The 15,026-nt window shown below is 47.8% G+C and overlaps 1 protein-coding gene across 1 annotated transcript in view; it reads right to left on the bottom strand.

Moving 5' to 3' along the window:
- The window catches only part of LOC144104269 (acetylcholinesterase-like), a 35,155-nt gene extending 22,495 nt beyond the window's left edge, over positions 1–12,660 (bottom strand). Inside the window, exons 1-2 of the mRNA XM_077637163.1 lie at positions 12,471–12,660; positions 8,713–8,978 (exon numbers count right to left, since the gene is read on the bottom strand). Of these exons, the coding sequence (XP_077493289.1) occupies positions 8,713–8,970 (258 nt within the window). The 5' untranslated portion in view covers positions 8,971–8,978; positions 12,471–12,660. The remainder of the gene's footprint in view (positions 1–8,712; positions 8,979–12,470) is intronic.
- Between the last annotated feature and the right edge of the window lie 2,366 nt (positions 12,661–15,026).

Genomic DNA, 15,026 nt, shown 5'->3' with positions numbered 1-15,026 from the left:
GTCGAAATGCTCAAACGCGAGCTTCTTAAATTCCGCAAATGATTTTGTGGATTTTACTTTTTCGTCTCGCCATTCAAAATCATGAGCAGCTCCTGCCATCTTACACCTCGCCATTCCCAGCATTTGAGCATCGGACCATCCCCCCATTTTCCCAATCTCTTCTAGCATGGAAAAGAAATCGCAGATTGGAACCCCTGTCTTATCTCCCGTAAACGTCGGAATGACGCTTCCTAATGCCAGCATGCTTGCTCCGAGCGACGGCTGTGGAGTGGGAGCTCCCTCAGATAAAGACATTTTTTTTTTCAAGCCCTCCGGTGCCTCAAGCTTCTCAAATGGGGGTAAAAGTCCCACAATCAGTCCCGTGATTCCCTTTTGATTACAATTTCGAAGTCATGAATGTCACAGCATTCAGAGGACATTTGCTTTTGAGACCCCACTTCTGACACCAGTGTGATGACCCCCATAATGCGCAGGTCCACACGGGACGGAGAGGCAGAGAGACACCGTATGGCTCAGTTTAAACAAACAGGTATATTCAATAATTTACACATGATTAAGGTTATACATCAGAGGCTGGGGCGTCCGAGCTTACGTGCCGACGACTTCATGGGGACGATGGAGGGGCTCCGGAGTTGAGCTCGAACGGTTGCTGGCAGAAGCTGCACGCCGTCGGGCTTCGGCGCTGAAGGCCCCCTTGGCGAACGATGTCGTCCTGAGCGTTCTCGCTTCCGTACTGCTTGTCGATTTTTATATCCTCTTATCCCCACATTCCCTAGGGTGAGGACGCCCACGCCGGAGTGGGAGGGGCCTAGGACTTTCACTTGGGCGCACAAACACACCACCGCACTTATGGTATCGCCCCCCTCACGTGTTGAGTCCGAGGGAAAGAAGGTTGTCGTCGAGGTAGCGTCGGCTGTGGTAGACGGTCTATAGCCCGCTGACGGTTCCCGCGGGTCACCGACCTCCGTTCTCCATCAAATGACACTCGCCACTAAAGGCCGGAACGCGAGGTCACTAAAAGGCCGGGAAAGTGGTCCCTTGTCCTGGGATGTGCTCGGGAGGGTTGGTGATGATGTCCGCCGTCTTGTCACGGGGCCAGGCCCGCCGAAACGAGGCCCTTTGTCCCCGGCATGGTTACGGCAATTGGGGAAGATAACGCCCGTCTCCCCGCAGCGGCGGCGGCGGCGGCGTTCGACACGTGCCGACACTATGGAAAGGGGATCCGGTTGTGCTTAAACCCCTTCATTTTGGTCGTTCACTCTCAACGAGTATGGATCGGTAATTGATGATGCCGCTGTCACCTGGGTCTTTTCCGTGCGGTCCATGGCGGCAGGCCCTAAAGCAATCCCACTAAAGTTGCTTGCAGCCATTTACAGTAGAAACTTGTGTGCTGGCTGCTTCCAAAACGAGACCGGCTGTCGCCGATCTCCTCTCTTCCAGGTGAATTGTTTTCCCTTGAGTGCTTTCGCCGCCACTGGGGGCTTCGTCTGCGCCGCGCCGTCGAACGCGGACCCTCGTAGCACACACAAGGAACGTCACAGCATTATCACTCAAGACCAGTACTGGATGAAAAGGGATGCATTGGTTATAAAACGGGGAAAAACACTTTTTCCGTAGCCTTTCCAGTATAGAGCATAACATTAAAATGTGATTGACTGTAAGTTCATCTCCGCATGTACAAACTCGTATGTCTTCTTTCTTCAGCAGAAAGTTGTGCGTAAAGTGTCTGTGACCTATCCTGACACGGCAGATAATGACCTCCTTGAAACATTTCTAGTGCACACATGACTTTCATTCATCTAGGACTGTTTTTATTAACCGTAGTTTGTTATTTAGTTCGTTGTTCCAAGTGGACTGCCACTTTTCCTTGCATTACTATGTAGTAGGTTCATGCAATCTCTATAGGGCATACCTATGCTTTTAATTTGCTTGTCACAAGCTTGAGCAGCGCACAAATCTGCTCTTTCATTGCCCTTTATGCCGACATAACTTGGTACCCAGCAGTGTTATGTTTTGTCCTTGATCTATAACTGTTGTAATGTTGTGTATGAGGTCGCCAAGCAGCGGAGTTATTGCATTCGCAGAATGAAGGGCTGTGAGCACACTTAGCGAGTCTGTGTAAATAATACTGTTGGGGAGGTTCTCATTCACTATTTTTTTCTATAGCTACACAGATGGCGTAACATTCCGCAATAAAGATGGAAGCGCCACTGTGGAAGTCTCACTATTTTATTCCAATTTCCCTGTACAACTGTGCTTTGAACGTATTGTGATGACCCCCATAATGCGCAGGTCCACCCGGGACGGAGAGGCAAAGAGACACCGTATGGCTCAGTTTAAACAAACAGGTATATTCAATAATTACACATGATTAAGGTTATACATCAGAGGCTGGGGCGTCCGAGCTTACGTGCCGACGACTTCATGGGGGCGATGGAGTGGCTCCGGAGTTGGGCTCGAGCGGTTGCTGGCAGAAGCTGCACGCCGTCGGGCTTCGGCGCTGAAGGCCCTCTTGGCGAACGATGTCGTCCTCAGCTCAGACTGGACTGCATCCGTTTACATGTGCTTTTAAGCACTTGATTAACAAAGGACTAAGGGCGGTCATTTCCAGTGGCCCGCCCAAAGCATCAATTCTCCAATCAAAAATAACATGCGAGATGGGGACAACTCCTTGGGTTGGGCTTAGCCTCGAACCCAGAGTCTGTTAACAATACAAACTAAATAAACAACAAAAACGCCACCACTCTCTCTCAAGTGAGAGTATACACAGGCTCTCTCTTCGGAGCTAATCCTTGCCTCAGGCATGCATACCGCCTCCCACCATCGGTCCGCGTCGCTCGTCAACAACAGAGGAGGGGGCGAAAAGGCCCACGATGCTGCCGCGCTACCGACGGCGGGACACAGCTAATAAGCATGAATAGGTTCGTCTGTTGCTCCGGGAAACCAGACTAAGGGTCGCCCCTGTCTTCCCACATTCTTGGCGAGTCTTGCCTGTCCGCCATGACAGGTGTCCGTCACGGCCATCCTGGGAATGCGCTTTTGTTCACTAGCGCCTGTCTTTCCACATTCTTGGCGAGTACTGCCTGTCCGCCATGACAGGTGTCCGTCACGGCCCTTCTGGGAATGCGCTTTTGTTCACGAGGCACGGCGGGAAGCTGTGGGTGCCTTCTCGGCGATAGCCCACGTCGTAAGGGGAAGGAGGGGGGGCTAGGGCTTTCACTTGGGCGCACAAACATACCACCGCATCGTGGTCTCGCCCCCCCTCACGTGTTGAGTCCGAGGGAAAGAATGTTGTCTTCGCGGTAGCGCATAGCGTCGGCTGTGGTACGGCGCGCTCTGGATCGCTGACAGTTCCCTTGTCCTGGAATGTGCCCGCGAGGGCCGCCCCTGAAACCGCCACGCCAATTGGGGAGGATAAAGCCTGTTTCCCCGCGGCGGCGTCGGCGGGTCCGGTTGGGTCCGGTTGGGCTTAAACCACTTCGTTCTGGTTGTCACTCTCAACGAGCATGGCTGGGTAATTGATGATGCCTGTCATCTGGGTCTCCGTCTACGCCGCGTCGTCGAACGTGGATCCTCGTAGCACACACGGAATGTCACAGTATGCATCTGTTCTTGAACCGTCGGTATAAAATGCTATGAAAGTAGTGTACGTTTCCTCGGGTGTGAGGAATTCTTGTATTATATGTTGTTGCGGAATTTGTTTCTAACGGTACTGTGCAAGAGTGAAATCCTAGATTTGAGGGAAATTGTGCCATGGCGGCAGTGGACCTTGCCTTCGGGCGATGTTTGGCAATACGTCTAATATGCTAAGGTTCCGGCACATGTCTTCAAATCGCAAGAGGAGAGGCCGAGTAGCTTGCGGCTTGCTTTTGAAGAGTGTTCTAGAAAGGCACTTTGTGGCGATAGGGTAACATAGATGTTTATGCAGTGAACGGATTTTTATAATGTACGAGCATGTGAGTATGGCTCTTCTATCTGTAAGCGATGGTTCATTGGTTTCTACATGGAGACTGTTTATGGGTGATGTCCTATATGCACCAGTGGCGAGACGCAGACCTAAATGATGTACTGGATCTAGCCGCTTGAGGTACAATGGTCTTGCTGACCCATACACTACGCATCCGCAATCCAGGGTAGAGCGTACTACAGAGCGGTATATTTGTACGAGACATGTCCTATCGGCTCCCCGGTGTTTTCTCGACAGAACTTTGAGTATGTTCAGTGATCGATAAGCCTTCTTTTTCAACGCATTTATGTGAGGCAGGAAGGTGAGCTTTCTGTGGAATGTTATACCTAGAAATTTATGTTCTTTTTTCACGGGTAAGTCTATTTCATTCAGGTGTAGGGTGGGATCTATCTGCATGCCTCGTCAGAGTGAAAAAAGAATGTCCACCGATTTCTGAGGAGAAAAACTGAAGCCATTTTGGTCTGGCCATATTGCCAGTTTATTTATTGTTAGCTGTATCTGTCGTTCGCATGTTGATGTATTCGAGGATGTGTATGCTGTCTGGAGATCATCTACATAGAGAGAATACATAAGAGACCTTGGGATTATTTTCCTGATAGAATTCATTTTTACAATAAATAGTGTTGTGCTCAAAATACATCCTTGAGGTACTCTGTTTTCTTGAATAAACTTCCTTGAAACGGCTGAGCCTAGGCGGACGTGAAATGTACGGTTAGACAATAAGTCTTTAAGGCAGTTCAACATCCTGCCGCGGATTCCCAGTTCAGCCAGGTCCTGAGTAATCCCAAACCTCCACGTTGTGTCATACGCATTCTCTAAATCAAAGAAGACAGCGAGACAATGCTGTCTGTGTATAAAAGCCTCACGAACAGTGCTTTCAAGACGAACCAGGTGGTCGGTGGCGGAGCAAGCCTTTTTAAAACCGCATTGATGGACATCCAGATTCCCAGTCTTCTAACACGAATGATAGTCCTGATATTCAAAACACTTTCACAAGATTTCGCTAGACAGCTAGTCAGAGCTATGGGTGTATAGCTGCTAGAAAGGGCAGAGGGTTTTCTGTGTTTTAATAGAGGAACAATAACGGCCATCTTCCAGGTTTTGAAAAGTTTCCCCGATACCCAAACTTTGTTAAAAAAATTTAAAAGTGCCTCCACAGCCGGTTCAGAGAGATGAGCCAGCATTTGATAATGTATTTCATCTGGGCCAGGTGCAGTTTGCTTACCAGTGGACAGTACTCTATTAATTTCTTGGATTGTAAGTAGGTTATTATAGGGTTCATCTGAACTGCCGCGTATCGGCAGTCCTTGTTTTTCAGCTACGTTTTTTGTATTTGAGGAATGATTCTCTGTAGTGAGATGAACTGGAAACTGCAGAAAAATATTCACCCAAAATATCTGCCTGTTCTTCTAAATATGTCTGTATGCCAGGGGTTGATAGAAACGGAACTGTGAATAGGGAGTAGCTGCAATGATCTTTTTTACCATATCCTACATTTGTTTTGAAGTAATTGAGCTGTTTATTGAGGACATGCAACCTCGCCATGAAGTTTTTTTCTGCATTACGGCGAATATATCGAGCTTTCGGTCTTGCCTTTTTAAAGCTTATTAAATTCTCCGGCTTTGGGTACCTACGAAAAATTCTCCAAGCTTTGTTTTGTTTTTGTTTTTTTGCATCTCGGCATTCTTGTGTATACCAAAATTTGTGATTCTGCTTTACTACTCCGAATGACCGAGGAATTTCTAGGTGTGCAGCGGTTAAAATACAGTTTGTGATAGCTTCATTCAGTTCGTCTATGCTGAGATCATCTGAAACTATTTTATCTAAGCTGGCCCTTTCTCTAAAAAGTGCCCAGTTGGCTAAATGTAACTTCCACTGTCGTGGTTTCGTTGGGGTGACTTGCGGTGGAGATGTTAGGCTTATTAATACAGGGAGGTGATCGCTGCCGTATGGGTTTTATCGATGACATCCCCTTTAAAATTACAAAAAAGAGAGGGCGAACTAAAGGACAAACCTATGGAACTCATTTTTCCTATGCTCGGAGAGCAGTTGGTATCTTTGCCGGTGTTTAGAAGGCAAACATTATTACTTAGAATAAAATCTAAAATACGCCCTCTTGCATCAGTGAGTTCACTTCCGCAAAAACTGGAGTGGGCCTTAAAATCACCAGCCAGCAGATATGGCTCCGGTAGCTGTTCTAAAATGGATTATAAATAATGAAGTGTTACTGTTAGGTGTGGGACAAGATATACGATACATATTGTGAGTGTTTTAAAATGAAGGACGGTGACTGCGACAGTTTCATATTTGGTTTTAAGATTGATCTCGCGGGTTGCTACACCATTCTGGATGACAATACCAACACCTCCAGACAGTTTGCTTGCTTGCTCTCGGTCACACCGAAAGATATTGTACTTGTTTAAAATATTTTGTTTTGTTTTGGACCTAAGTTGGTCTCCTGTAAGCATAAAGCCACCGGGGACATTGTGTTTAAAAGCTCTTTTATGTCACCCTAGTTATTGATTAGTACTCGGCAGTTCCACTGTATAAGGAACGCCATGTTTGATGAGTGTAGTTAAAACTTAGGATACCGGTTTTTGGTGTGCCAGTACTGGGGTCTTTTTTTTCTTTTCGCTCCAGGGAGCTGTGCCTCTGCTGCAGCAAAGGCGAGTTTGAGTTGTATCCATCGCCTCACTAGAGGCTCTGGACTTCCGCGGTGAACCCTCAGGTGTACGGTTTGTGGGCTTCTCCCGACTGGGGGAAGCCTTGCGGGTGGTCGACAGAGGGGCCGCCGGGCCCTTGTTCAGAGGTGGCAGGGCAGCCTTCGCTGCGTCTGCCGGGGGCGGAGGTGGCCCTGCCTCAGGCTTTGCCTGGGCAGTGGCCGAAGCCTGGTGTGGTGTGCCGCCCCTGCTCACCACATCGGCGAAATTTGTTTTTGCCGTGAACTGGAAGGCTGAGGGGAGTTTTTTTCGTGCTTCTTGATAAGTTATGTTTTCCTTTGTCTTTATTGTTAGTATTTCCTTCTCTCTCTTCCAGGTTCGGCACGACCTCGAGTACACCGGGTGAGGCCCTTCGCAGTTCGCGCACACTGGTGAAGCGTTGCAGTCCACGGATCCATGATTGTTTGACGAAAATTTGGCACATGTTTGGAGGCCACGACAGCTCTGTGAGCCATGACCAAATCTTTGGCATTTGAAGCAGTGTCTGGGGTTTGGGATATATGGTCTTACGTTTATTTTAAGATATCCTACTTCTATGGTTTCGGGAAGTTGGCTGGAGGCAAAGGTCAGGACTATGTGTTTTGTTGGTATTTCCTTGTCGTCTTTTCGGATTTTGATACGATGGACTTCGGTGACGCTCGGGTCATTTAGACCCTCTAACATCTCTTCTTCAGAAAGGTTCAGGAAATCGTGCTCAAATATTACTCCGTTCACTCTGTTTAGTCATTAATGTGCAGTAATGGATACAGGAATGTCTCCAAAGGACACTATAGCTGGGAGTTTGGAAAATTGCACTTTGTATCGGATTTGGAGGAGTAGGTCGCCACTGGCTAACTTCGTCACCTTGTAGCCAAGGCCCAGGGCATCAGTGAGAGATTTTGAAACTGTGAATGGGGACAATTTCCTAGCTGGTTGATTTGGATTTTCACTATGTACGACATGGTACCTAGGGAAAACTTCTTTTGTTTTTTGCAGGAACTGCGTAGTGGCATCGGTCCGCGGTCGTTTATGAGGGCGATCATTTGTTGAAGGAAAGGGATCCATAAAAAAAGTTGTTTTTCGGCTGCAGTGGCAGCCACCCACCACGGAGCCCAAAATAGGAACGGGACAGGAGGTTGCAAGCAAGGCCTGCCCGCGTCAGCTGTACACCGCAACTATAACCGAATATGACGCAACTAAGGCTAGTTCGTCACACAAGGTTAACCCTCGCCCCGAGGAAAAAGGAGAAACCAAGAAGTGAGTTGGGGATAGGAGAGTAGTGAGAAAGAAGATAGGAAAGTGAAAGATGGAGAGGAGGATAGGAAAAGGCGACTGCCGATTTCCCCCGGTCGGGTCAGGCCGGAGGTGCCGTCTACAGGAAGTTGGGGCCAAAGTGGTGTGTTGCCTCCGCCGAGGGGCCTTAAAGGTCCAAACGCTCGGCATCGGCACAACCACCATGATCCCCTTTTCCCCGGACACGGTGTAGCCATGCACGGCTAGATGCCGGTGCTCGGGTCCGTGGTGATGCACTGCTCACTATCATCCCCTTGCGGGGATGTCCCTGCGGATGCTCGGGAACCCGTGGTGTCGCCACTCACCAACGCCTGCAAGCTGCAGACGCCCCGCTGCGGGGAAGGCTCCGGAATAGTTTCGACCCCCTACGGATCTTTAATGTGCACTGACATCGCACAGCACACGGGTGCCTTAGCGTTTTTCCTCCACAAAAACGCAGCCGCCGTGGTCGGGTTCGAGCCCGGAAACTCCGGATCAGTAGTCGAGCGCCCTAATCACTGAGCCACCGCGGCGGGTGAAGAATTTGAGCCGAAAAGAGAATCGGGACACAGCGCTTGTGTGTCAATCTGTCTCTGTTCACGTTTTGTGAAGTGTTCCGCTGCAATTCTGCATGCAGGAATAAAGTGTGGAATAGGTTCCAGAAGGCGTTTCATTCTTACTTACCCTCTCTGTACTCCGTATGCTTACTCAAATGAAATGCGCCACCAGTCGCACGGGCAGGTGGTCGGGCAACTATATAGCCCAAGGTCCTACCTGGGGACAACCAGTGGCCGCTGTAGAGGCAGTGGCGTCTAGGGTGCCGTTCCAGGGCTCCTTGGGCCGCGGGGGCAGGAAGCGGAGCTCGCCGAGGGGAGGTTCGGCGAACGGGATGCCCCGGTACTGCTCCACGCGCCGTCCCACCACGTGCAGGACTGTGCCCCGCACTCGGCCCTCGGCTGTCTCCCTCTCCACGTGCAGCTCGCTGGCCGCGGCTGCTGTCAGCACCACCAGCAGAGCCACGCTGCTCGCCATGGCTCTGCCTAGAGAAGGTGCAACCGCTCTAACTATGGTGAGTCATTTCGGTTGTCGACTCACAACCTGGCTGACACAACAGACCTCCACGTTGAGGGAACGTTTACGGTACTTCCGGTCAGCCTCGCGTAGCATGCGACGCAGACGCACAGGAAAATGAAAACAGACACAAACATTCCCCAGCAATTATTTCCAGCTTTCTTTATTTTTAAACCCGCATCGTGTTAGTACATACACGCGTGGTCATCACTAAATCTGCTAAACTACCCTAGTTGGTAGCTCAAGCTGAAAAATGTTACAGCGCGAGAAAAAAAAAGCAACGAGTTAAAAGATGACAAAAAGGCAGCCGTAGCTCTCGGTTTCTGTCCCTGTGATCGGGCCTGTCTTTTACTCTGATGTGCATTTAATGATTGTAAAATTGGCACGTCTTGTACGGCCTAAATGTATCGTAATAATGATATTGTTGGTGCTCTCGGCAAGCAATCGGAAACGCCGTGAGCCACTCCCTTCGAATGTCGGGTATGATGATCGTCGCTACCAACAGCGCTCAAGATATCGCGTCGGCAACCGAAGCTGTTGCCATCGAATACGGGGCTTTTTGGTATACCTCTGAGAATGACGCTATTTTTGTCGTTGTTTTTGTCCAGCGATCTGCACGGCTTGTTTTGAAGCTTCAGGCAGGTGTTTTGGACGAAATTGTTTTCTTTGTTAGAACCAACTTTTCATGCTCTTATCGATTATTTTCTGATCATGTTCAATGGCTTTAAAGAGAGCGCTTCAATGCGAGCCGCTTTAAAAACGGCAAATTTTTGAACCAATTTTTCAATGCATTAAAATGATTATATTGAGAATTGCACGTCCAAATCTGTACTACGTGTACTATCTGAAGCAATAACGACGTGCTGGTTTGCATTGGACAGGTATTGTCAATTCCAATCGACAGTTCGTGTTTATCTCGGGGCAGGGCACCACTGCCCTTCATGAGGAATTTTGATAAATGTTACAAGTGCCGTTAGAATTGCATCTGCTCTCTTCACCAAATTAGCAAGACTTTGGGCAAAATTAGACATAAAATTTTTCCTGAAAAGTTACATCTGCTTGGTTTTAATGAATATTGCAATTAATTTTTTTAATAAATTACCTCGACTACCATTCACAAGTAGTATCATTAATGAGTAAAGTGCCTATCAACAAAAAAGTATGCCTACGAGCTGAAGTCTATTACTGCTCCACCCTTTCACCTTTATTTTCAATATGTCTGTAAATGATTTCGATTCAGTTGTACTTGACTGCCTTGTTTTCATGAAGGCGATGATGCTGTAGTACGAAAAAAAATGGTACAGCACAGCGATGATTGCATTAATACAAAGAGAGAGTGTCGTTGTTTTGTAAAAATTGCTGGTTGGCAAGCACATACGAAAGCAAACAAAAGTCTGCTTCAGAACCCGCTGTAGTTAATGGCTATAGATTTATCTTTCTTCCTGGATGTCTCGACCTGTTTATAGTGCAGTCCATTAGATTAAGCAAGTTCTTTCAGTCAGTCAGTTAGTTAGCTTTTATTTGCAGAAAAATCACACCATCCTGTGGGTCTCGAGTTGTTCTTTAGTGCAGTCCAGTAGATTAAGTAAGTTCTTTTAATGCCTTTGTTCGTCCTTTGATACTGACCTCCCTTGGCACAGTCATTTAGCTTGCGTTTCTGTCATAGAAAACTCGATTCAAATGTCAACTGGCGCGTATTGCATTTATATATGCCAATGCTTTATTTGAACTTCCTACTGGAATCTTCAGTGACGCATTGATAGCATAAAAAGAAAATGCTGAATTTTGTCCATACCTTTCTTCTTCAGGAAGGAGTGAAATTTCTGTAATACCTCTTGGGCTCCGTTCTCTGGAAACTTTGTTTAGAAAGTTGTCGCGGGTCATTTTTCGGACTCAGAAATCAAAACAATAATATTCCTCCTCAATCATTGCGAAAAATTCTCCGCTTCATTGTACCATATTTTGCAATGAAATAGAGTTGGGCTAGAAGTAGCTCTGTCTGTGTTCTACAAATATTTAATAAACAACCTGATACTTTTCCTTGACCGTGAAACAAATGTTAAAAGTATCTTAAGGTTACTCTATACTCTCTGCTACTCGTACTTGTTATTTTGAAACTTTTCTGCTTTCAATGAACTAATATTGCTGAATTGAGTGTGCGCACATGGCGCCGATGAATGTCCCGTCTTCAATGCAGTTCTATTGCCATTATCTGTACTTCGCCGATCTTTCCAGGCCTAGTCATGCAATCCTTCATGCTGGCTTATAACAGTAAAATGACCATTATCATGACTATCGTTGTAATATATCCCTTTATGCAACCTAAGGGCCTTATCTGGCATTACATAGGCGGGCACTCAAAAACAAAAATGATTACAAAAAAACATAAGTAAAATGTGCCTTTACAAGTCTTAGAGCTTACTCCTAATATTATAATTGCAATCAGCCAACACAGAGGGCACAATGCAGTTCACTAGCAGGTGACTGCAGTCAGTCGCCGACATGTCTTTGAGGACGCCGGATCGGGGCAGACGACAGCGACATAGCCCGCGAAGCCCGCGGCGAGATCTAATCTTTGGCCACTCACTTGGCCTTGGTGGAACGATAAGGTATGGTGGTAATCACGACGCGGGCAGTGGCAGGGACGGGGAGAGAACCGGTTCCTAGGATGCGGTTCGTTGACGAACGCGCAGCTAAATTCAAAGCGCATGGTGTACGATCGAGTGTAGTCAGGAAAAACGGGAAACTCAGCGAAATCGTACCCACGCATGTCAACAAAGCGTGCAGACTCATTCCCAGTGTTTTTTCCCCGCTTTGTTGCGGTGGGTAAGTGGCGGCGCTAATATAAGGCTAACGCCGGGATTGATTGATTGATTGATTGAAAATTTCTATTAAGCGAAATAGAGGACATGAAGAGTCGTTCGTCGGAATTCTTATTACAGAGCGCCGGCGGCTGCTGCAGCCGCTCTGACCCAGTCAGTGAGTTTGTGCTGATCTTCCGGATCCCTGCTGGACAGAGCAAGATGAAACACTCGTGGCGACGGTCAGAGCCGCTCAGTGCTGTAAGCAGTGGCCAGCTTTGGTGGAAAATAGATATAATAGTTTTTTAAACCCCCAACGTATGGACAAGGTGACTTGTCTTCGTCTTGGCACCCGGACGAAGGCGATTCCCTTTGTGGAAACGCTGGCTAGCGGACTAAGGCACCGCGACCCGTGCTAATTTTGTTGTCCGTTGTAGGGAATTCCATTTCCCTGCCTTCTTTAATACCATAAATACACTGGGTGAGCTACTGCGGGAAACAAGCAGTGAATCGTGATGAAGCAGAATAATAGGAGGAAACAATAAGACCTTAAAAATGGAGAGCAACATGAACAGTGAGATCGGAAGAGCGAAAGTGGCAAGCTGAAAGCGAATTGGGGAAAAAAAAATCAGCGGGCAATCTGAAAACAGGTGCACATACCTTTCCAGCAGCAAAACCACTCTGCCAGGCACTTGATAAGCACAATCGGTATGCCCTCTGCCAAGCGTATGAATGCCCGGCTCAATGATTGTGTCCGTCCAGTCTAGCATCCGCAATAGATATTTATGAGCCTAACTTGTAACTCAGTGAATTTGTGAGGCAGCGCTGAGGAAGTGACACAAGTGAAGAGCTCCGCGTTTGCACGTGTCTCGTTTGTATTCGTTGTCTCTAAGGGCTTCCCTACAAACCTATCTTCCACCAATAACACAGCAATAGACGGCAACACAATGACAACACTGTTGTGTAGTGAATGCGTTTCCCCCTACATTGAATGGCTTATCTGGCTTCGACCTGCACAAAATAGCTCGATCAGCTCGACCGTGTCGCTACCTTAACAGGTGCCAACACGTGAAGGACAGACACGTCATTTCTTGCGCTCGGCAGACCGGGAAGAGCACGATGCGAAAAACATGTCGGCTCTGATCACCTGGGATATGCATTAAAGAAAAAGAGTTGCTGAAGAAGCGCACGAGCATCGTTCACAAACATCGGGAAAAGCTGCTCGCGCGCTACACAAACCACACTAAGGCTGCCATGGGCACCAAAATAATTGACTCTTCAAACGCGCCCACCATCAGATGATTGAGGAAAGGGACGCAATACGCCCGTATCGCAATGCCCGTATTGCGAGGCTTCAAGGATCACTCTATGGTGGTCTTGTGGGACGCATAGTTTGCATACTTTGACTATGGCCAATGCGATGGTGTCTCCAAATTAGACACGGGTCGTTTCGGAAATGCTGCCTATGCTACCCCCGAAATTTGACATTCATTGATTAGGACGAAAATCAATTTTCAGGCTCTTTTCGATGTGCTCGATACGATGGCAGTCTCTAAATTTGGCCCGGGCCAGCTCAGAAATTAGACCTCGGCCGATTTGGACCAACCATAACTGAGCTTCTAACCATAATGAGCATGCAACCATAAATGAGCGTGCCCGACACGATGACGACCTCCAAATTAGGTCCGGGCAGTTCGACCTTTGGTATAACCATGATTGAACCCTGCCTAACTTTCTTCTTCGCACTGCACTGTCGATTAATTAGTTTAGACTGACTAGCTAGCTTTTTACATATTAACTCCTTGTTCGCATCAATGTACCCTCCGAGTAATTTTTTCTTCAACCTATAAAAGATAGCGCGAGAAACCTAAATACGAAACAGTGGTGCTGCTTCAGCGCCACAAATGAAAATTCGCCTATCGTATATCCCGCGCCCAGTGGAAACACAAAACTCAGTCGGAGGCTTGTTTAGCTGGAACGCCTCATATATTGCCAAATTAAATGGAACCGTCATCCGCTCTCTGTTCCTTGGCTGCGGGCGCTTTTCGGGGAGCAAGACGCCTGAATCTCCCGACGGAGAAAAAAAGAAGGGGAGAGAGGGTCTTTTTTTTTTTGCACCCGCGCACCCATGCTCCCGCGCTACCCGCTCATTGCCACCGCCTCCGAAGCGATGCTCGCCAGCCCCATCTCTCGCTCGCAGCAAGCAAGCCGTGGGTCACGTGAGGCGAGCTCGCACTGTGACTGGCACGTTTTTGTGGGGCGGGGCTCCGTCGCCGCCGCTCGAGGGAAACGTAGAGCAGGATCCCAGAGGCACCGGCCGCCCGATTTGGGGGGAAAACCGGTCCAAAAACAGCTCCCTCCGTCGGCTGCGGGCGGGGTGGAGGCGATGGAGCAAGGAAAACACCCGCTAGCGCAAGAAGGGGCAAAAAGTCGCAAGCTCGGCGGGTTGGTGGCGACCTTGTTCCAATGTTATTCCGTTGATACAGTTTTTGATTACTTTGTTCTTTTTCATCCCTTCCTCGTTATTGTTTCTTGGTCTACTTTACTGTCTTTGTTTAGATTTATTTGAGTTTGATTTTCTGCTATTTAGCTTAACTGCCCCGTCAAATCTCTCTGGAGTTCTCCACTACGGCATCTCTTTCTTCCTTGCTTCTTTCACTCCCTCTTTTATCCTTTCCCTCACGGCGCGGTGCAGGTGCCCACCGATATGTGAGACAGATACGGTGTCATTTCGTTTCCACAAATACTAATTTTCCCATTTTCAGGATAATTTTATGTGCTGGATAGGATGTAGTCTCTAAATTCGACCCGGGCCAGCCCTGAAATTTGACCTCGGCCGATTTGGACTCCAACCATAACGAGCGCGCCCGACACGATGATGACCTCCAAATTTGGTCCGGGCCATTACCAAGATGCTTTCGTTCGGCCTTTGGTATAACCATGGTTAAACGCTGCCTAGCTTTCTTTTCGCACTGCAAATTCGATTAAATAGTTTAGAATGACTAGCTAGCTTTTTAAATATTAACTTCTGGTTCCCTACAAGGCACCATCCGAGTAATTTTTCTTCAAGCTATAAAAGATAACGCGAGAAATCCAAATACACAACAGTGGTGCTACTTTAGCATCCCAGACAAATCGCACCCCAAGTCCGAACACAACGCTCAGTCGGAGACTCGTTTGGCTGGAACACCTGGTATACTTCAATATGAAATAAAA

The sequence above is a fragment of the Amblyomma americanum genome, chromosome 9, assembly GCF_052857255.1.
Source record: "Amblyomma americanum isolate KBUSLIRL-KWMA chromosome 9, ASM5285725v1, whole genome shotgun sequence".
In the NCBI taxonomy this organism is placed as follows: Eukaryota; Metazoa; Arthropoda; class Arachnida; order Ixodida; family Ixodidae; genus Amblyomma; species Amblyomma americanum.
Note: the sequence above shows the minus strand (reverse complement) of the source record. Positions and strands in the feature narration are given on the sequence as shown.